We start from the raw sequence: 22,714 nt of genomic DNA, 5'->3' as shown, positions 1-22,714 counted from the left end.
TGGCCAACAAAACTACACAGCCGATGCTCTGAGCAGGCATTTCTCCCTGAATCATGAATTGGAGCGACACTCCAAAGTACTTTCCACTATATTCCACTATTGAGGGTTTCCAACAATAGACCTTTTCGCCACATACTGCAATGCGAAATGCCCTCAATACTGCTCAAGAGCAGGAATAGGGCACAATTCCAAAGGGGACGCTTTCCTATACAGTTGGGCTCACCATCTTTTATACGCATTTCCCCCCATTCCCCTGATCCCCAGAGTCCTGGAGAAAATACTCATACACAGGGCCACAGTGATTCTGATAATGCCCTCTGGCCACAGCAAACACGGTTTCTTTACCTGCATCATATGTCAGCTCATCCTCCATACCCTCTGCCCAGGCATCACGACCTGCTCTCGCAGAATCATCGTTCCTTACTTCACCCGCAGATTGACCACCTGGCGCTGACGGCCTGGAGCCTAGTTGGTTCCAACAAACAGAAGTGATCTGTTCGCATTCCATCAAGCATGTCCTTTTGCACAGTAGGAAACTATCTACACATACTACCTACCTTCATAAGTGGTCAAGATTCTCATCATGGTGCGCACTCATGTGCTTAAACACTGATTCTGCACCCATTCAATGAATCTTAGATTACCTCAGACATCTCAAGGACTCCGGCCTTACCTGTACTTCCATCAAGGTACACGTGGCCGCAATCACTGCTTTCTGCCATTCCATGGATGGATACTCGTTTTTCTCACACCCTATGATGAAGAGATTCATGAAGGGACTGGCTAATCTCTTCCTGCATCACACTTGGCCAGCAGACCCCTGGGACCTAGAACTAGTCCTTAATGCTCTGACAAACAAGCTCTTCGAGCCCCTGGCAACGTGTGATCTTCACACTCTTTCCATGAAAGTTATCTTCTTGCTTTCAGTAACTTCTGCAAGAGGAGTCGGTGAACTAGCCTGACTATCAGCTTCACCCCCTTATACAGTGTTTACCCCTCAAGGAGTCACATTATGTCCTCAACCAGGGTTTCTTCCCAAAGTAAATTACCAGTTCCACATAAATGAACCTATAGTCCTTCCCATCTTTTACCCCAAACCACATTCCTCACCGGAACAAGCTAGTCTGCACACCCTCGACGTCAGACAAGCACTGGCTTTCTATATAAAAAGTACCAGAAAGTACCAGACCTGTGCGGAAGTTGAACATGCTCCTAGTATCCATGGCTGAACGCTCTAGGGGACACCTGTTATCAGCACAACGCATCTCTTCAATCATTGTTGAGTGCATAAAGAGATGCTATAACCTGCGAAACAGACCACTGCCACCAGCAACCAGAGCCCATTCCACTCGAGCAGTGGCAGCCTCCACTGCATTCTTAAAGGGGGTGGCGTTGAAAGATATTTGCAGGGCTGCTACATGGTCTTCGGACTTCACTTTCGCCAGACACTACGCCATGTCAAACCTCCTCATACCAGACTCTGCTGTTGCATCAACAGTGCTCTCCACTGTTACAGCACAGTAGCTCCGAACCCTTCTCCATTGCAGGGGCTACTGCTGTAAATTCACCTACAGTGGAGTACCCACGGGACACTGCTCAAAGAAAAAGAAGTTACTCACCTTGTGCAATAACGATAGTTCTTCTAGATGCGTGTCCCATGGGTGCTCCATAACCCGTCCTCCTCCCCTCTTTGGAGTATCTTATTATGTTTTGCAGAGCAAAAGAATCAGGAGGAACTGGCGGGCGCCGGACCGTGCACACACGAACAGTGTGAAAAGGCATGAGCAGTGCTTTGTGCATACGCGGTCCAGTGGACTACGGCTGAAAAGATCTCCGAACTGTGGCGCCAGGACAAGCCCGACACCTACAGTGGAGGACCCACAGGAAACGCATCTCAAAGAACCATCGTTACCACACGAGGTGAGTAACTTCTTTTCGAAAAACCGCGTAAACCTCATTTTTTAACGAAGAGCGGTTTTGTTTGTTTGTTTTTTCAAAAAAGGGTTTTTTTTCCCTGAAAACCCCCCACCTCCAGAGGACTTTCACTTTTGAAAGACCCACTTTCGAAAGTGAGATCAGAAGAAGATATGCAAATTCCCAGAGAATTTGCATATCCTCGTTAGAAAATAAAGCATAGTTTAGACGTACCTTAGGAGACCTAGATTCGATCATTTCATGTCCCTCCTGCAAGTGTTAAAAAGCATGGCTTTCACTTAATACTTGGTGAAATCCTAGCAAGCACCATATCCCCATATGAGTTCAAGTGAATTTCTGATATTTCAGAAACATAGTTGAAAAGGCTAATCTGATATTAATCTAAGATAAATTCAGGTAGGACCCAATTGCTGCAAGTAAACTAAACTTCTTAGTGCTATGGGTGGGGAGGCCAAACCAGCTAAGGGGGGGGGCATGTGACCCCCATTGTGACTCTGCCCTACCCCCAGCCTGGAGTCTCCCACTCTTCCCCTCTCCATCCCACATTATCTGAGAGGCAGGGGCATTGCGCGCAGTGCAGCAGCCAGAGGAGTTGCTAGCAGTTCTGCTGCTTTCTCCACTGCCCCACCCAGCAGGGAAGGGAGCACAACTCCCAGCCACGAACCCCCATGGAGCTGCCATGCCCACTGGGAGGTGCAGCAGGGAAAGGAGCAAAATGCCAGCAGTTCCTCTGGCTGCTGTAGCACTCCTAGCCCCACCCTCCCCAGACTCCAGCCTTGTATACAGCAAAGTAGCAGCTCAGGGGAGGGGGAGGGATGGCCGGCAGATCCTCTTTCCAGTATGACATACTAATAACTTACAGGTATGGCATATTGGACCATACCGGCCAACTGGCACCACTGGCATGAGTTTACTTCACTTCCTTTAATCTTATTTAGGGTTGTTGTACTAAGGGGCTATAAGGGGAGGCTGAACTTGACCAATTTCAGCAATGGACGTGTGGCTAATTGTAAAATAACAGCCCGTTCCATTATATTTAAAAATGGCACTTACTGCAGCAGCAGGTTTTATAGGATTTATTAGTTTGGTATTTTAGTAGGATAGTTCTCTCCAAAAGATTTAAGGCTGCCATGTGTATTTCTGGACAGCAGAACCAGCTACACAGTTGTATAAGCCTCATCTCTGGTCAGTGCAAATTCAGGCAATTTTTAAGACAGGAAATACTGCAGGTTTTAATACACAAACCCCATCCCCATCTCTGTTCCTTTCCTAGGGTACTTATTTGTACAATTAGTCTAATAAAAAGTCTTTGTATCAATGTACTTTGCTGGGTCACATGGACAGACAGGATTGCAAAGTAGAAAAACATATTATGAAAATGAGAGTTGAAGTGGATGGATGAGGTGGAGGGAGCAAAGGGGAAAACAGGTTCCAGAGGACAGCAGAACAGTTGAAAGGTGCAAAAAATAATGGCAAGAAAGCAGATTCAGAGCAGGGCGAAGAGAAGTCTAGGAAAAGATGAATTGAGATGGTGGTGAGAGTCTGTTAAGTTGGCTGAAATATGTTCATAAAGACTAGAAGAGAAAGAGAAAGATAAAAGATTAATCTGCAACATGAAATATATGACTAAGATGTTAGTGCACCATAATACTTGATGATGATTTAGTGTCTACTGACAAGATTACATGCAAGTTGTAATGATAGCTATTGAAGTTCTGACTCTAATTAAATCAAAGTGCAGTAAAGCCAACATTACTGAGAAGTGACTGGTGAGAGAGGCCCCGGGAGGGCTGTAGTTCCGCTCCCTCCCTGCCCCACCTCCTTCTTCAGCTGAGGTAGCCCAGGAGATTAGCAAGGCCAGAGGGCCAGTGCCAGCCGTAGAAATCAGCACCCTACAACCTAACCCTGCTATAGTTTGGGCCTTTCCACCATCTCCTGTCAGAGAGTTCCACAGATTGACCGTGAATAAATAATTTGTTTGTTTTAAATCTGCTGCCTATAAATGTCATTGGATGAGCTTCTTGAGTCATGTTAGTGACAAAGTAAATAAAATACTAAACTGGAAGGGACTTTGAGAAGTCATCAAGTCCAATCCCCCTGCGCTCGCGGCAGGACCAACCATCAACTAGATCATCCCTTATAGGTGTTTGTCTAACTTGCTCTTAAATATCTCCAATGATGAAGATTCCACAACTTCCTTAGGCAATTTATTCCAATGCTTAACCACTATGATAGTTTGGAAGTTTTTTTCTTAATATCCAACCTAAATTTCCCTTGCTGCAATTTAAGCTCATTGCTGCTTCTCCTGTTATCAGAGGTTAAGGAGAATAATTTTTCTTCCTCTTCCTTGAAACATCCTTTTAGGTACTTGAAACCTGTTGACGTCCCCTCTCAGTCTTCTCTTTTCTAAACTAAACAAACTCAGTTCTTTCAGTCTTCCCGCTAGATGTTTAATCAATTTTGTTGCTCTTCAATGGACCTTCTCTAATTTCTTCACATCTTTCCTGAAATGTGGTACCTAGAACTGGACACAGTACTCCAGTTGAGGCCTAATCAGCACAGAGTAGAGAGGAAGAATTACTTCTCATGTATTGCTTACAACACTTCTGTTAATGTGCATCAGAATGATGTTTGCTTTTATTGCAACAGTGTCACACTGACTTGTATTTAACTTGTGGTCTACTATGACCCCTAAATTCCTTTCTTCATTACTCCTTCCTAGACAGCCACTTCTCATTCTGTACGTGTGAAACAGATTGTTCCTTCCTAAGTGGAGTACTTTGCATTTGCCCTTGTTGAACTTCATCCTAATTATCTCAGACCATTTCTGCAGTTTGTCCAGATCATTTTGAATTATGAACCTATCCTCCAAAGCTCTCGCAACCCTTCCCTGCTTGGTATAATCTACAAACTTTATAAGGGTACTCTCTCTGCCATGATCTAAATAATTGATGAAGATGTTAAGCGGAACCCGTCCTCAGATTGATCCATGATAACATTTCCTTTTTCTATTTTTCCATACCATTCATGATTGTCTAGACCTCTAACATATCCTCCTACCTTTTAGTCATTTCTTTTCCAAACTGAAATGTCTTAATCCTTTTTAATCTCTCCTCATGTTCCTTACCCCCAAATCATTTGTTGCCTTTTCTATACTGTTGCCCAATTCTTATCCAATATATCTTATCCAGATCTGCATGCAGCATTCAAGATGTGGGCATACCATGACACTATATAGAGGCAATATATATTTTCTGTCTTATCTTTTCCTTTTCTAATGATTCCCAATATTCTGTTAACTTTTAAGATTGCCACTGCACATTGAACAGCTGTTTCCAGGGAACAAACCACAATGATTCCAAGATCTCTTTCTTGAGTGGCAACAGCTATTTTAGACCCCATCATTTTGGCATGTATAGTTGGGATATTTTTCCATGTGATTTACTTTGCATTTATCATCACTGAGTTCCATCTTTTCTTGTGTTACCCAGTCACCCAGTTTTGAGAGATTCCTTTGTGACTCTTTACAGTCAGATTTGGACTTACCTATTCTGGATAACTTTGTATCATCTGCAAATTTTGCCAACTCACTGAACAGAAGTGGTCCAAATGCAGATTCCTGGAGCACACCACTATTTATTCATGATCATCTAACAATCCCTCAAATACTTGAATGACAAGCCTTTTGTTCCATGCCTCCCTCTGTTTATAAACAAACTTCCTGCCCCAAAAGCAAATCTGGGAGCAGGGCAAGCTGTGTAGCAGTGAAGAGATGCCTCTGGAGCTAGGGCATGGGCTTTATGCAGACCTGAAGTGTGAAATTCAGGAGTTCAAACTTGGAGGGGGAGGGTGCCACAGACTTCCTTAGTCCTCTCTAAGTGGTGCCCTGGGGAACTCTTCCCAGGAAGCATGACCAGAGGGTGCCTGAAAGGTGATGTGATATGACCCTTCACGCTGTGGGGTTGCATGTGACCCATCGAACACCTCCACACATCACCTCTGTTATTGAGACACTGGGGAAAATTGGCCAACAGAGTATCAAACATCTAGGAATCTGGTTCTCTTCAACGAATGTGTACAGGAGAGGGCAGGGGATAGGGATGCAGATCAGCACTGGGGAGGCATCTTAACTTTTTGGAAGAAGAAATCCATTAGGCACTCAGTGAAGTGTTGAAGAGCTAGGTAATCCAATCCCTGCAGGCTGCTAAAAAACAGAACAAACACTTCTATTGTACTTTTCAATACACCAACCATATCGGGAGACCTGTAAATTATTCCAACCCTAGCCTGACATATGCCCCAAACCACAAATATTTATCACCTGACAATGCGCTTGCTCATCATCACCTGATTTCCATTGGCCCTCTTTTTAGACACTGTATCATCTTATCCTGGTTGAAAATAAAATACATTCTTTATCCACAAGCAGAACAGCCTAAGGCCAGAACGCGCTGATGAAACAAGTTTTTGTCACATCATGTCATGTGCCTTCTGTGCCAGGGAATTATGTAATGACAGCTAAAGCATTCTATAATTAAAAATATCTAAGTCATAGTGCACAGAGATCAAATCCCCTTCCCTCGGCTCCAGCATCCTCTACGTGGGATTAGTTTCTGCTTGTGTTGGAGATGCTGCCTCGGTTTCTGATTCCATTGTGGTAAGGAAGCAAAATCCAGATGATAGAGAGAACTATGCAAGTATCTGAAACTTTGATAGGACAGTGGGGTTGTTCTGGCTGGCCTACACTTAAATAACCATCTGAGGCCAAATCCCATTGGCTTTGGTCAGACAAGGCCTGGTCTGACAAGGCCTGTGGTCTTCAGAGGCCTACACACACACAAGCAAAAGTCTCCAAAATGTGGCACATACATTAGGGATGTAAGAGTTTCACTGTTTAAATGGTTAACCGATAAGCATCAACTCAACGGTTTCTGTTATGGTTAAACTCTTCACTGGCATGTCCCTGCTTCTGGGGAGCTGGCTGCTGTCCTGTGATGAAGACTCTGCAGTATAACTTTTATATACTGCAGAGCCTGCAGCGTAGCCAGCTCCCTGGAAATGGGGCCAGCAGCCGGCTTATAGAATAAGCCATCTCCTGACATGTACTAGCTCCCAGCTGCAAGTCCCACTTCCTAGGAGCCGTCTGCACTGTGGGTTCTGCAGTATAAGCCTTATAATGCAGAGCCTGCAGAGCGCGTAACCTCTAGAATTTTTAATGGTTACATGGTTACTTTTTAAACCCTTTTTTACATCTCTAATATACATTTGGTTGGTCTGAGCTCCTGCTACTCCTTTCACAATCCTCCAATTCCTTGGGGGGGCCTCTTCTAGCTCCACCGCAACCAAGGACTGACTTTACAGGCACCCTTAAAGCTCTCTTCCCATGCCTAATAACGCTGCCCCCACAACTCCCATTTGGCAGGGAACAGGAGCAGCATGGGATCACTACCCCAGACCTGAGCCTCCGATCCCACACTCCACCCTATACACACCCAGACCTCTGCTCTGACTCCTGCACCCCCATAACCCAGCCCTCTGCCCTGAGCCCCTCAGACCCCAGCTCTAGGTGTATAATTGCCTGGATAACTGTTGTCAGAGAGTAGTTATTAATGGTTCAGTCATGCTGGCAGGGCATAACAAATGAGGTTCTGCAGGTGTCAGTTTTGGGACCAAGTCTGTTCAATATCTTCATCAGCTATTTAGATATTGCAGATGATACTATGCTGGAGAGGTTCCAAGGGCTTTGGAGGAGAGGGTTATAGTTCAAAACAACCTGGACAAACTGGAGAAATGGTCTGAAGTAAATAGAATGAAGTTTAATAAGAACAAATGCAAAGTACTCAGGAAGGAACAATCGGTTTCACACAGAGAATGATAAGTGACTCTCTAGGAAGGAGAACTGCAGAAAGGGATCTAGGAGTCATAGTAGACCACAAGCTAAATATGAGTCAACAGCGTGACACTGTTGCAAAAAGAGCAAACATCTGATACACATTAACAGAAGTATTGTAAGCAACACATGAGAAATAATTCTTGCGCTGATTAGGCCTCAACTGGAGTAATGTGTCCAGTTCTAGGTACCACATTTCAGGAAAGATGTGGAGAAAATAAAGAAGGTCCAGAGAAGAGCAACAAAAGTGATTACTCGTCTAGAACACATGAGGCATGAGGGAAGATTGAAAGAACTGGGTTTGTTTAGTATGGAAAAAAGAAGACAGAGGGGACATAATAGCAGTTTTCAAGTACCTAAAAGGGTGTTACAAGGAGGAAGAAGAAAAATTGTTCTCCAAAGGCCAAGCAGCCATGGACTTAAATTGCAGCAAGGGAGGTTTAGGTTGGACATTAGATAAAACTAGCTATCTTTCCCTGATAATCTATTCCAGGTGGTTAAACACTGGAATAAATTGCATAGCGAGATTGTGGAATCTCCATCACTGAAGATATTTAAGGGCAGGTTCGACAGACCTCTATCAGGGATGATCTAGATCAGCAGTTCCCAATCACCAGACCCGGTACTGGTGGTCTGATAGGTGGGGCAGGACATGCCTCTCCTAACAGCTGCAGCAAGAGGGGAGGTGCTGGGCGCTGTAGCCCAACCCCCACAACCACCACAGTTGCTGCAATGCTGGCAACAGCGTAGGGCTTGGTGAGGGGGGCAGGGCAGGGAAAGTGCTGGGGGGCTCTGGAGGTAGAGCTAGTTGTGGGGGAGACTATAGGAGCAGAGTTGGCACTGGGGGAGTATTAGAGGGATGGGTGCAATGGGGCTCTGGAAACAGGAGACTGTTACTGGGGGGTCCGGAGGTAGAGGTCTTTATGGGGCAGGGAGCTGGCATGGAGGCATTTGGGATGGTTATCTGGTACTTGTGGGGATGCAGGGGACTCTGGAGTCAGTGGCTGGTGCTGGGGGGTATTGGAAGGGTGGGTGACTCTAGGGGTTAGGGCACTCGGGGTCTAGCAGCTGGCTTTTGGCCGACCAACAACATTTTATTTGCATAATGAATATGCAAATAAAATGTCGCCGGTCTGCCATACATTTGTGAATGAGTTTGCCAGTCCCTGGTATCAGAAAGGTTGGGAACCCCTAATCTAGATGGTGCTTGGTCCTGCCATGAGGGCAAGGACTGGACTTGATGACTTCTCGAGGTCTCTTCCACTTCTAGTATTTTGTGATTCTATAACTCCGAGTCCTGCACCCTCCATGTCTCCAGCCCCTGTGTTGACTCCTGCATCTGTCCGAAACTTCTCCCTTGAGGCTCCCACACTCCACCCACATTTAAATTTCTTTTAGGTGCTGTTTATTGCAATCCCCCTTACTCCCTGCCCTGAGCGCCTCCCTCCCCAAGGGATTGGGTTGTGATAGGACAGTACCTGTAAGAAATTTAAGATACCTGATTCTTTAAGAATGTCCAGCTGCCAGCCAGTGCCTCCCCCTCAGACTGGAAGCTTCAACCCTCTCCTCTGGGAGTGGCAGGTACTTTGCTCTTCCACATACAATTACTAAGGCCTTCTCCCAGAATATACTCCCTCACCCCAGCCTCATGGATCCATTGGGAGCAGTCTTCCCTTTTGTTATTTCAAAGCACTAGTCAGACACAAATGTGGGGAGGGTTTGTGTCTGTGTATTTTCGGTGACTTTGCCTTTTTTGCCATCCTGATAAGCCAGAACACAGGAACGATTTAGTTTAGATCCATGACTGCTTTCAAGATTTGAATTCATTCATACTGTCCTGGAAAGACTCATCATGATGGGAAATAGTGTACCAGGCCCTTTGAGGTCCCCTGCTTTTAGCGCACACAGTCTCAGAAAAGGAGCAGTGAAGTTAAGTCCTCCAGGTCTGCCTAGAAAAGGCTGCAAAGAAGAAGCTAATCAGTACAGAGCAGACAACTAAAAGGAGCTGCAGGGCTTGAGCTAGTCAATTCCGGGCTGGGACCAGAGGAGTAAGGAACAGTGCTCATTGCTTGGCAGAACCAGAAATTGGGTTCCAGGGGCACTAGCATTCATTTGAGAACTTCAGCCCTGAGGTAGGGATAAAGAAGAAGGGGCTACATGGGAAGCAGCAGCACAGCTACTGAAGAAGGTAGCATGTGGTTGCTCTTTGTAGGGTCCCTGGAGTTGGGTCCTAGAGTAGTCAGTGAATCAGGGTCCCTCCACCTGCTGCTGGAAAAGCAGCCTAAACCCCAAGGGAATAAGACTCAACATTAAAGGCCAGAGAAAGGGTCTCGAATTTAAACAGGACACCAGTAAATTGCTGAGGACAAAGTTACCAGGGAGAACACACAGGGTCAATGCTCTATACCAGGGCAGACACGAACCTAAAACTAGCCCAGAAGGGACTGAGGACTGAGTCCAGAGACAAGGCTAAGAACATTAACAAGGGCTTAGGACCTTTTACTCTGGAAGTGATTTCTTCATGGGCTGAGCCACTGAAGACCCATCTAACAAGGGTGACAGCTAAGAGGTGGACCAGGAGCAGAGAGAGAGGGCACGTCTACACTACAGAGTTTTGTTGGAAAAACAATTGTTTTTCCGACAAAACTTGAGGAACGTCTACACTGCAATGGTGTGTACGGAGGGGTTTTTCTGGCATTGGTAATCCTCATTCTACGAGGAAGAAGCCTTTCTGTGAAAAAGCTCTTTCACAAAAAGGCGTGTGTGGACAGGGAAGAGGGAGTTCTTTAGGGAAAAAAAGGAAAGAGGAAGAAGCACAGGTGCCCAGGTGGCCATTCTGTCCATAGCAATCACAGCTTACATGTGAGAGAGCATCCATTCATTCTGGATGCTCTCTTTCAAAAAAGCAGATTGTTTTTTCGATGCACTTTTGCAGCGTGGAAGCTTTCTTTTGGAAGGAGTTTTTTCGGAAGAACTCTTCCGAAAAAAGCTTCTTCTGAAAGAAGCCTGTAGTCTAGACGTAGCCTTAGCTACCTGGAGATGCTCATGAGAAGTGAGTGCACACCATCACAGACGTGAAAGAATTTTGCTTTACTCGTTGGTAAAACACTGCATTTGATTGACTATTTAGTGATACAAATAAAATAAAATCCACCCAACATGTGAAGAGTACATAATATGTTTGCATTAGCATGAGTTCACATCTGAGCCCGAGAAGATTCACACGCAAGACATCCATCAATGTCACTAGGAGTTGCATCCATATAGATGTCCCATTCATCAAAAAATGCATGGCAGGGTAAAGGACAAATCAAAAGGAAGAGAAGATAAGTGGTTCTGTCAATTCAGGGTCACTGAGAAATGTTTCTTTGTGTTTTTACTGAACACATGGTCCGGCACAGTTGACGAGTGTGGAAAAAAAACTGAGCTTTCCTTTTAGAAACCTGCCTTTGTAAAGTCTTTCATGGCTCTTATAACTCCAGTCACCTGAAATACCCTCTTAAAATATTCATGGAAGTGCAGCAGCAACGTTTAACTCTTGAAATGCAGAACATAAAGCTCTCACTCTGTGGGAAAACAACACATACTATTTTCCTTTTACCCTCTGATAAATTAACCAATTACAGTCAGTGCTTATGCAGAGACAAGGTGGACCACTCCTAAAGAGCAGCACTGTGAAAACTGAGAAAGCTTGTCTCCTTCACCAACTGAAGTTGATCCAATAAAAGATATTACCCAACTCAACTTGTGTCTTTAATATCCTGGGACCAGCATGACTACAACACTGGAAACAGTCAGTGATGATGACAGGTTGGCTGCTCAGTGTCATTCACGGTTCCCTCAGAATCACAAATGCCTTAAATTATTTACTTCATATAGATGCACCTAGATCCCTCCACCTGCCCTGTTTTTAACTCTCCTCCAAACAAAGTCAGATGCCTGCCATATGACAACAGCCACTTAGCAAATCAGGTCAATAAACTATCAAGATCAGGATCCCAGTTATCTGGGATATTTTAATTCCCTTTTCTCTTACTCCAGCACAATTCTGTTTATAGCACAGCATGTGAAAAAATGCCAGCATGATTCTCTGCTAATCTGCAAGAATAATTACTTTAAAATGTAGCAAGCACAAGATACCTAAGAGTACATGCAACCCACTATCGGCTTCATTTAGCATGGACACTCTAATTGACAATTTTTTTGCCACTTTTTTCCCTTCTCTTTTCCTCTCCATCATCTCTCTTTCTCTGCTATTTATTTTGCAACCTTGACCCCCTTAACTCTATTCATCTGAAGAGGTGGGTTGTGCCCACAAAAGCTCATACTGCCATCTACAATTTTTCAAGTATCGGAGGGGTAGCCGTGTTAGTCTGAATCTGCAAAAGCGGCGAGGAGTCCTATGGCACCTTATAAACTAAAGTGTAGGAGCATAAGCTTTCGTGGGCAAAGACCTGACGAAATGGGTCTATAAGGTTCACTTCAGTTAGTCTATAAGGTGCCACAGGACTCCTCGCCGCATCTACAATTTTTGTTAGTCTCTAAGGTGCTGCAGGACTATTCGTTGTCAGAGTTTTTAAAAATGTGTGTGAAAACATGGTAACTGCCAACATTAAAATGTAATTGCATATTTATCTAGGTATTGTTGTCCCTTTTTGACCTGAGCAGTTAGCCAATATTTGAGATCTTTCAGGTTCTTTCCATTAGGAAAAGCTGATGATGGAGTCCTGTTTCCTTAAACACAATAACACTCAGTAAAGAGGCAATTTTTTGCTCACAATTCCAAGCCTCATAGAACCATAGAGCTGGAAGAGACCTCAGAAGGTCATCAGTTTCAGTCCCCTGTTCTAGGCAGGATCAATCCCAACTAAATCAACCCAGCCTGGGCTTTGTCAAGGCGAGACTTTAAACACCTCTAGGGATGGAGACTCCACTACTTCCCTAGGCAACCCATTCCAGCACTTCACCACTCTCCTAGTGAAATAGTTTTTCCTAATATCCAACCTGGACCTCTCCCACCACAACTTGAGACCATTGCTCCTTGTTCTGCCATCTGTCACTACTGAGAACAGCCTTTCTCCATCATCCTCTTTGGAACCTCCCTTCAGGAAGTTGAAGGCTGCTATCAAATCCCCCCTCACTCTTTGCTTCTGCAGACCCAACTCCCTCAGCATCTTCTCATCGGTCGTATGCTTCAGCCCCCTAATCATTTTGGTTGCCCTCCGCTGGACTCTCTCCAATGTGTCCACATCCTTTTTGTAGTGGGGTGGGGGGCCCAGAACTGGACACAATACTCCAGATGTGGCTTCACCAGAGCCGAATAAAAGGGGAATAATCACATCTCTGGATCTGCTGGCAATGCTCCTCTTAATGCAACCTAATATGCCATTAGCCTTCTTGGCTATAAGGGCACACTGTTGACTCATATCTAGCTTCTCATCCACTGTAATCCCCAGGTCCTTTTCTACAGAACTACTACTTAGCCGGTTGGTCCCCAGCCTGTAACAATGCTTGGGACTCTTCAGTCCCAAGTGCAGGACACTGCACTTGTCCTTGTTGAACCTCATCAGATTTCTTGTGGCCCAATCCTCCAATTTGTTTAAGTCAATCTGGACCCTATCTCTGCCCTCAAGAGTATCTACCTCTCCTCCTAGCTTAGTGTCATCCACAAACTTGCTGAGGGTGCAATCCACCCCCTCATCCAGGTCATTAATAAAGATATTGAACAAAACCGGTCCTAGAACCGAACCTTGGGGCACTCCGCTAGAAACCGACCGCCATCCTGGCATCGATCGGTTGATCATGACCCGCTGGGCCTGGCCTTCTAGCCATCTTTCTATCCATCTTACCATCCATTTATCCAATCCACATTCCCTTAACTTCCTAGCAAGAATATTGTGGGAGACCGTATCAAAAGCCTTGCTAAAGTCAAGGTATATCACATCCACTGACTTTCCCACGTCCACAGAGCCAGTTACCTCATCATAGAAGCTAATCAGATTGGTCAGGCACAACTTGTCCGTTCTGAATCCATGCTGACTATTCCGGATCACTTTCCTCTCTTCCAAGTGCCTCAAAATGGATTCCTTAAGGATCCCTTCCATGATTTTTCCAGGGACTGAGGTAAGACTGACCGGCCTATAGTTCCCTGGATCATACTTCTTCCCTTTTTTGAAGATGGGCAATACATTTACCTTTTTCCAATCATTCGGGATCTCTCCCGGTCTCCATGGCTTTTCAAAGATAATGGCCAAAGGCTCCTCAATGACATTTGCCAACTCCCTCAGTACCCTCAGATGCATTAAATCCGTACCCATGGATTTGTGTATGTTTAGCTTTTCTAAATAGTTCCTAACCTGTTCTTTACCCACCAAGGGCTTATAGAATACTAGGACTGGAAGGGACCTTGAGAGGTCATCGAGTCCAGTCCCCTGCCCTCATGGTAGGACCAGTACTGTCTAGACCATCCCTGATAGACATTTATCTAACCTACTCTTAAATATCTCCACAGATGGAGATTCCACAACCTCCCTGGGCAATTTATTCCAGCTGACTACCCTGACAGTTAGGACCTTTTTCCTCATGTGCAACCTAAACCTCCCTTGCTGCAGTTTAAGCCCCATTGCTTCTTATTCTATCCGCAGAGGCCAAGATGAACAAGTTTTCTCCCTCCTCCTTATTACATCTCTTTAGATATCTGAAAACTGCTATCATGTCCTCCCTCAATCTTCTCTTTTCTGAACTAAACAAACCTAATTCCTTCAGCCTTCCCTCATAGGTCATGTTCTCTAGACCTTTAATCATTCTCGTTGCTCTTCTCTGGACCCTCTCCAATTTCTCCACATCTTTCTTGAAATACGGTGCCCAGAACTGAACACAACACTCCAATTGAGGCCTAACCAGCGCAGAGTAGAGCAAAAGAATGGCTTCTCATGTCTTGCTCACAACACACCTGTTAATGCATCCCAGAATAGTGTTTGCTTTCTTTGCAACGGCATCACACTGCTGACTCATTCAGCTTGTGGTTCACTATAACCCCTAGATCCCTTTCTGCCATATTCCTTCCCAGACAGTCACTTCCCATTCTGTAGTATGAAACTGATTGTTCCTTCCTAAGTGGAGTACTTTGCATTTGTCTTTATTAAACTTCATCCTGTTTACCTCAGACCATTTCTCCAATTTGTCCAGGTCATTTTGAATTATGACCCAATCCTGCAGATTAGTTGCAACCCCTCCCAGCTTGGTATCATCTGCTGACTTAATAAGCGTACTTTCTATACCAATATCTAAATCGTTAATGAAGATATTGAACAGAGCCGGTCCCAAAACAGATTCCTGCGGAACCCCACTTGTTATGCCTTTACAGCAGGACTGTGAACCAATAATAACTACTCTCTGAGTTTGGTTATCCAGCCAGTTATGCATCCACCTTATAGTAGCCCCATCTAAGTTGAATTTACCTCATTTATTGATAAGAATATCATGCGAGACCGTATCAAACGCCTTACTAAAGTCTAGGTATACCACATCCACAGCTTCTCCCTTATCCACCAGACTCGTTATCCTATTAAAGAAAGCTATCAAATTTGTTTGGCATGATTTGTTCTCTACAAATCCATGCTGGGTGTTCCTTATCACCTTGCCACTTTCTAAGTGTTTACAGATGATTTCCTTAATTACTTGCTCCATTATCTTCCCTGGCACAGAAGTTAAACTAACTGATCTGTAGTTTCCTGGGTTGTTCTTATTTCCCTTTTTATAGATGGGCACTATATTTGCCCTTTTCCAGTCCTCTGGAATCTCTCCTGTCTCCCATGATTTTCCAGAGATGATAGCTAGAGGCTCAGATACCTCCTCTATCACCTCCTTGAGTATTCTAGGATGCATTTCATCAGGCCTTGGTGACTTGCAGGCATCTAACTTTTCTAGGTGATTTTTAACTTGTTCTTTATTTTACCTTCTAAAACTACCCCCTTCCCACTAGCATTCACTATGTTAGGCGTTCCTTCAGATTCTCGGTGAAGACCGAAACAAAGAAGTCATTGAGCATCTCTGCCATTTCCAAGTTTCCTGTTACTGTTTCTCCCTCCTCACTGACCAATGGGCCTACCCTCTCCTTCGTCTTCCTCTTGCTTCTAATGTATTTATAAAAAGTCTTCTTGTTTCCCTTTATTCCCGTAGCTAGTTTGAGCTCATTCTGTGCCTTTGCCTTTCTAATCTTGCCCCTGCATTCCTGTGCTGTTTGCCTATATTCATCCTTTGTAATTTGTCCTACTTTCCATTTTTTATATGACTCCTTTTTTATTTTTAGATCTTGCAAGATCTCGTGGTTAAGCCAAGCTGGTCTTTTGCCATATTTTCTGTCTTTCCAACACATTGGAATAGCTTGCTTTTGGGCCCTTAACAACGTCCCTTTGAAAAACTGCCAACTCTCCTCAGTTGTTTTTCCCCTCAGTCTCAATTCCCATGGGACCTTACCTATCAGCTCTCTGAGCTTACCAAAATCTGCCTTCCTGAAATCCATTGTTTCTATTTTGCTGTTCTCCCTTCTACCCTTCCTTAGAATTGCGAACTCTATGATTTCATGATCACTTTCACCCAAGCTGCCTTCCACTTTCAAATTCTCAACTAGTTCCTTCCTATTTCTTAGGATCAAATCTAGAACAGCTTCCCCCCGGTAGCTTTTTCAACCTTCTGAAATAAAAAATTGTCTCCAGTGCAGTCCAAGAACTTATTGGATAGTCTGTGCCCTGCTGTGTTATTTTCCCAACATATGTCTGGATAGTTGAAGTCCCCCATCACCACCAAATCTTGGGCTTTGGATGATTTTATCAGTTGTTTAAAAAAAGCCTCATCTACTTCTTCCACCTGGATAGGTGGCCTGTAGTTGACTCCTAGCATGACATCACCTTGTTTTTAATTCCTTTTAGCCTAACCCAGAGACTCTCATCACTTCTGTCTCCTATGTCCATCTCCACCTCACTCCAAGTGTGTTCATTTTTAATTTATAAGGCAACACCTCCTCCCTTTTTTCCCTGTCTATCCTTCCTGAGCAAGCTGTACCCTTCTATAGAAACATTCCAATCATGTGTATTATCCCACCAAGTTTCTGTGATGCCAACAATGTCGTAATTGTACTTATTTATTAGCGCTTCCAGTTCTTCCTGCTTATTTCCCATACTTCTCGCATTTGTATATAGGCATCTAAGATCCTGATTTGACCTTGCCTCCCAGTTTTGCCCTGACCCTCCTTTCTCTCTGCCATTGTAGCTCACGCTCCCTCCCATTTCCAACCCATCTCCCAGGTTCCCATGTTCTCCACTTACCTGTGGGCTTTGCTCACCTGTCCCCGTCGAACGTAGTTTAAAGCCCTCCTCAAGGCTTTAAGACGGATGCAAGATGGGCTGTCCATCTTCAACCCATCTTGCGTCACTTAGCGCATTAGTCCGGGAGCCGACCTTGTCTATGAGCCAATCTGGTCTCCTACCATGTTTGCCTCTCTTGCTACACATCGGGATGGTTTCTTTCTGTGCCTTCAATAAGGCTTCTTTAAAATAGTGCCAATGTAAAATTGTTACACTTGAGCTCATCTTTTCTTCCTAGGTTACTATTGTCTCCATTCTTATAGAATGGATTTTCAGAGGGCTGTCAACTAGAACTCTGGCAATTTTTGGCCATGCTCTCTTGATTCACTAACCACACAGCAAAACAGAAAAAAAAAATCTACCCAACAAATTGGTGTTGAAGTGGCCAATGAGGCCATGCTCTACTGCCCACTTTTTAAATTTTCAAAGTACCACCTTTGTGCTTTCCCCCACACTGCTCTTCGCCCTGGGGAGAAGCTTGCCACGAACATCTACAAACCTCATTCTCTTTCTAACCCCTTCTTAAAATGCTTCTTAGTGGTAGTGCCTACAAAAATTTAACCGTTAAGCCATTTTTGTGCAGATACCATAGCCTATCTTACTGATCAACAGTGTCTCATTGTTTCCTTGTTGTCCCTGTCTGTCTGTAACCATCTGTTGTCTCTTGTCTTAGGCTGAGAGGTAAGCGGAGACTGAGGTGGTCTTTTTATTCTGAATTTGGACAATGCCTAGCACAAGAGAGGTCATAGTCCATGACTCAGGTTATCAGGAACTACAGTAATACAGAAACAGGCCATGTCTACACAACAAACTTTGGTCAACTGAAGTTACATTGGCATACAGCTGCCCAAGTTGGTATGCTTGTGTCAATGCAAAATGTAGTGCACAATGGGTGGTATCAGAGTGTGTGTCATGCTGCCATCTGGGAATGCCTTTTGGAAAATTGTCCCAAAATGTGTTGCGATAGAAACGACTCACCCAGGGATCTCTAGAAGCCAGAGATCACATTCCCAACATACAGATTCTCCACCCTCTAATACAATTTTAGATGGGGAGGGCACTTCACTGATTTTTGAAGTGGCCCTAGGCTGCATCGAAAGGAGCAGTGCCTCTGGCCGAAAGGGCAGGGCCAGGACACTTCCGTGCTACCTCTCCCACAGACCCTGATTGGTCTGGGGGTGGGAGAGCATATCAAGTCTTTGCCCCCACCCCTTCCACCTAGAGAGAACTGCCAGCTGTTCTCAACAGCTAGTGGTTCCCTCTAGGCACCTGCCTCCTTGCAGGGCAGGAGGAGACTTTGCACGCTCCCTGACCCCTAGGCCAATCCCCTTGCAGGGTGGGAGCAGGGAGCGGGACACTTTCCCCCCCCCCACCTCCTGGCTCTGATGGGCATCCACGGACTGGATCCATCTACTTGGTGGGCTGAATCCAACTTGCGGAGGCCCCTTTGCCCACCCCTGCTCTAATACCATCCATATCCCATAATTTTTTCCACTTAAAAAATTCCCATGAACTCTTGGGACAAATTTCACCATCCAACACCTCTTTCAGAAGCATGGAGCCCTCAGAGCTCTGCACTATTCTCATGAACATTGGAAGACCAGAGCATGATTCTCTTGTATTTAGAGACCTGCAAGAAGTACCACATCCACAGGGTACATGGCGTTTTATTCAGAGAGAATTTGCTGATGTAGCAAAAAAAATGCCAGACTGTTGGTGTTCATGGAGCAGCTCCAAATGGTGACATTTTTTGGCCCGCAAAATGAGCACCAACTGGTGGCATTGGTTTGTAAGGCAGGTATGGTCTGGCTAGCAGAGGCTGAAGAACTTCCAGATGCTCACCGTTGCTCTCCGTGCCAAGACGCAAGAACGAAAGTTGCACCGATAGCAGAGAAGTGAGTGCCTGGAACCAGGAGCCTGGGGAAGCTTGCAGTGCTGGATTGCTACTGCTCAGTGGGAAATCATTTTGGAATTGAAAAATCTGAAATTGGGGCCCTTGTTTTCTGATGTGCACAACTCTGACTCTCTGCAATGTGCAGGATGTTGCGGATGGATTTGCACCTACGGAGATCCTAAGAGTGTTGGGGTGACAGACAGCATGCATATCCCATTTTGGCACTTGCCCACCTTGCATAGAACTCATCAACAGAAAGCTATTTTTACACAGTTACACAAGCATTGATGGATTGCCAGAAATGCTTCGCTTCACCAGTATCAGTATGGACTGGCCAGAGAGGGTGAATGATGAGTGCAAATTTAACAACATAGGACTTTTCAGAAAGCTGCAAGTAGGGGAATTCTTTCCCGACCAGTGGATTATCTTTGGTAATATTGACATGCTAGTAGTGATTGCAATCACCAGCCTAGTCCTTGCTCCTCTGGCTCAGGAAGCCATTCACTGGCCACCTCAAGAACAAAAGGAAAGAGACATCTAACAGCTTAGCAGACACAGAATGGCAATGAATGTGCTTTTGGTAGATCGAAGGGATGCTGGTGGTGTTCACTTGCTAGAGCGGATCTCAGTAACAAAAGTATCCCACTGATTTTAGATGCCTGTTGTGTCTGTGAGACAAAGCCTTGCCTATGAGGAATATGGCCCACCAGGGGCTGGAGGGGGGGTGGTCCATTGAATGAAGCAATAGCATTTCAGTCTCAATTCCAGAGTATGAGCATACAGTACTGAATATTGGCACCACTTTCCACAGGCAATGATGTTTTTAAGCTGAAGAGGGTAACAAAAGCACAGAGCACACAGCTGCTACCGGTGAAGCTGCCCAGGCCCGTGTGTTCCTAACCAGTTTACTGAGGAAAACTCATTGGAAAGCAGCATGGACAAGTGTCCAACTATAGAGGAAGAAATAAGGCAGCCATCCTTTTTAGTAACCTTAGAAACCTTTGGGAGGGGATTGCAGGACATGCAGTTTGTGGTGAAAGAGGCTGCCTTTCCCGTGCCACCTGGTCATGGAAGGCCACGTTACTATGACTGATCTTTTCACCACAAGATTCAGTCCCTCCTGTCTACTCCTTGCAAGATTGTGTGGAACTAGCATGGTTTGTTGGATGGTTGCACACAGAAAGGAAGAGCTGCTAGGCATGTTTGCCACTCTAGACAATAAGGAAAAGGAATTTTAAAAACAGTCAGGAGGTTTGAAAAAGTCTGTGTGTGTGTGTGTGTGTGTAAATTTGAGCGTAGATATATGCACAGATATGGTAACGCAAAGCGACTTATGACAACTGAAATCTGTAGTATAGATCAGCCTAAATAATAAATCAATCACTTAAATTATTTAGGATCTACTAGAGGTTATCTTCTTTTCTGTCCCTGGTATAGTCCATAGAATTTCACTGCAGATCACAAAGTTCCTCCTATATCAGCTATTGGCCAAATTTAACCCTGGGTGTGTTGCCATTGATATAAATTGTGCAATACCACTAATGAATTTGGCCTAGTCTATTAGTTCAAACTAAGAGTTCAAGAGGTTTAACAACAGCAGGTTTAACGCTTATTTTTGGTCCCCATGTCTTGCAGAGAAGTTGCTATTGGTCATGTTACTAAGGGCTTACAGTTAAGAAAGGAAACATCTCATTAAATATTCAATTTAAATATGCGTTAGAAAATAAAATGCTAAGCACAAATTGGCATGGGTTTTATTTTTTTGGAAGCAGAGACACAGCAGTGCATTCTTAAGCAAGATGAGGCAATGGCCTCTCAAAGACTTGTCAGTGCCTAGAGGAAAAAAGGCTGGCAGTGTTCTCTAAATGTGTTTACTTCCCCGCAGGCATTGTTTCCTTGCTCCTGTCAGATAGTTGATTGAGCACAGCTAATCAATGTTTCCGCTGACAAGAAAATTGGAACAGTTTATTTAGGAAGTCAGTGTTCAAGGGCAAGTTTCCCAGTCCACACAGTGGAGACATGGGCCCCATCCATACAAGTGTCCATAGTGACAAACAGGTCTACTTTCCTAAAGGCACACTGGGGTACTAACTCACCATGCCCTTTCCCTGGTACACACCTTGTTTTCCACCAGACCCTTCCCTAACACAGACCATATTCCTTCTGCAGATGTCTTCCTCCCACAGAAGACCACCTCATGGCTTAGCAGCCAGTCCCCTTCAACCTTAACCCCCACGCTCCTGATCAGAATCCCCACATGGTTCATCCATTAACCATTGGAACAACTTACCAAGAATCAGGGTGATCTTTCTGTCAGTGACATTTTTAAAATCAAGATTAGATCTTTTTCTAAAATACACACTCTTGCTTCAAATAGAAATTAATTAAGGGACATCTTATGACTAGTATATTAGAAGAGGTCAGATTAGATAATTAATTAGAAGTCTCTTCTACCTTTTTATAACCTACTGGCAGATTTACTCATTTTTGCTCCGGTCCTTAACTCAAGGAATTTTTATAACTTTTTTTAAAACTAAAACTTTACTATAACACTTTTATTTTTCAAAAATACAGTTTTATTTTTATGACTTTCAGATTTCTTAAAGGGATTATTGAAATGTGAGGTGGTTCTTAGTAATTTTTTAAAATTGGAAATTCCATCAAGTGTATTTTTTTTCTTCATCCCTAAACTCTTCTCATTTGCTATGTTTTAACAAGAAAGGGCCATAGTCAATTTGGTTTCCAATAACATTGTCTTCTAGTTTTCAAACCTTCAGCATTGATTTAACTGTGCCAAAACAGAGCACTTCTCCAAATTTCTCCATTCTCCCTTTTCTGTAAGGTTTATTGAGAAGCAGTCCTATTCCAGGTTCATCCTATTTTTCTGGCTCATCTTGAGTCTCTTACAACATTTGGTGATCCTAACTCTTGCAGCTTAGGAGGAGTTCTTGAACAAACAAATGGATGCAGACTCACAAACACACTCTAATATAGATAGATAATGTTCGATCGATCGATCTAAGAAGAATCCCATCCCACTAAGTGGAATTTCTGTGTGTTGAGGAACCCCCTACAGCAACCAGGCAGATGTTCCACAGTCCAGGGAGACCTTGTCCTGCTCCAGCTTCTTTACAGTTTTAGAATCACCAAGCCTGAAATGAGTAACGGAACAACAAAAATAGGCACCTCTCACAGCCTATTTGATTACAAATCTCTGCTGTTAATAAAATGGAACTGTATAGAAAGCAGAGGTAACTTTCCCATGGCCAGCCCTTTAGCTTGGGAGCAGTGAGGCAATTCCTCTTTGTGCAAACCACCTAAAACTTTTATGAGCCCTAGAAAATAGTATAGGGTACGTTTACATTGCACGGCTATTTCGGCTATCCCAAAATAGTTACCCTGTGTCTACACAAGTTGCCCGTTATTTCAAAATATTTTTCAAAAAACAGGACATACTATTTCGCCATCCCGGTAAACCTCATTGCAGGAGGATTAAGGAATGGCTCGAAATAGTGCATTATTTCAAAATTTGGTGCTGTGTAGATGCGCCAAACTTCAAAATAATCTATTTTGAAATAGACTCAAAATAAGATGTGCAATTTGCATAACACAAATTGCCTATCTTATTTC

At 44.2% G+C, this 22,714-nt stretch overlaps 1 protein-coding gene across 10 annotated transcripts in view; it reads left to right on the top strand.

Annotated features, from left to right (window-relative positions):
* PGPEP1L (pyroglutamyl-peptidase I like) overlaps window positions 1-22,714 on the top strand; it is an 85,930-nt gene that overhangs the window by 48,977 nt on the left and 14,239 nt on the right. For 3 of the 10 annotated variants that reach the window (XM_075896987.1, XM_075896988.1, XM_075896981.1), the window contains exon 3: window positions 1,717-1,920. The exons of the other annotated variants lie outside the window; for them this stretch is intronic. In XM_075896987.1, coding sequence (XP_075753102.1) covers window positions 1,717-1,920 — 204 coding nt within the window. The remainder of the gene's footprint in view (window positions 1-1,716; window positions 1,921-22,714) is intronic. 10 annotated transcript variants of the gene reach the window in all.

This window comes from Pelodiscus sinensis, chromosome 14 (genome assembly GCF_049634645.1).
Source record: "Pelodiscus sinensis isolate JC-2024 chromosome 14, ASM4963464v1, whole genome shotgun sequence".
NCBI classification, from domain to species: Eukaryota; Metazoa; Chordata; order Testudines; family Trionychidae; genus Pelodiscus; species Pelodiscus sinensis.
This window is presented reverse-complemented; position numbering and strand designations above follow the sequence as displayed.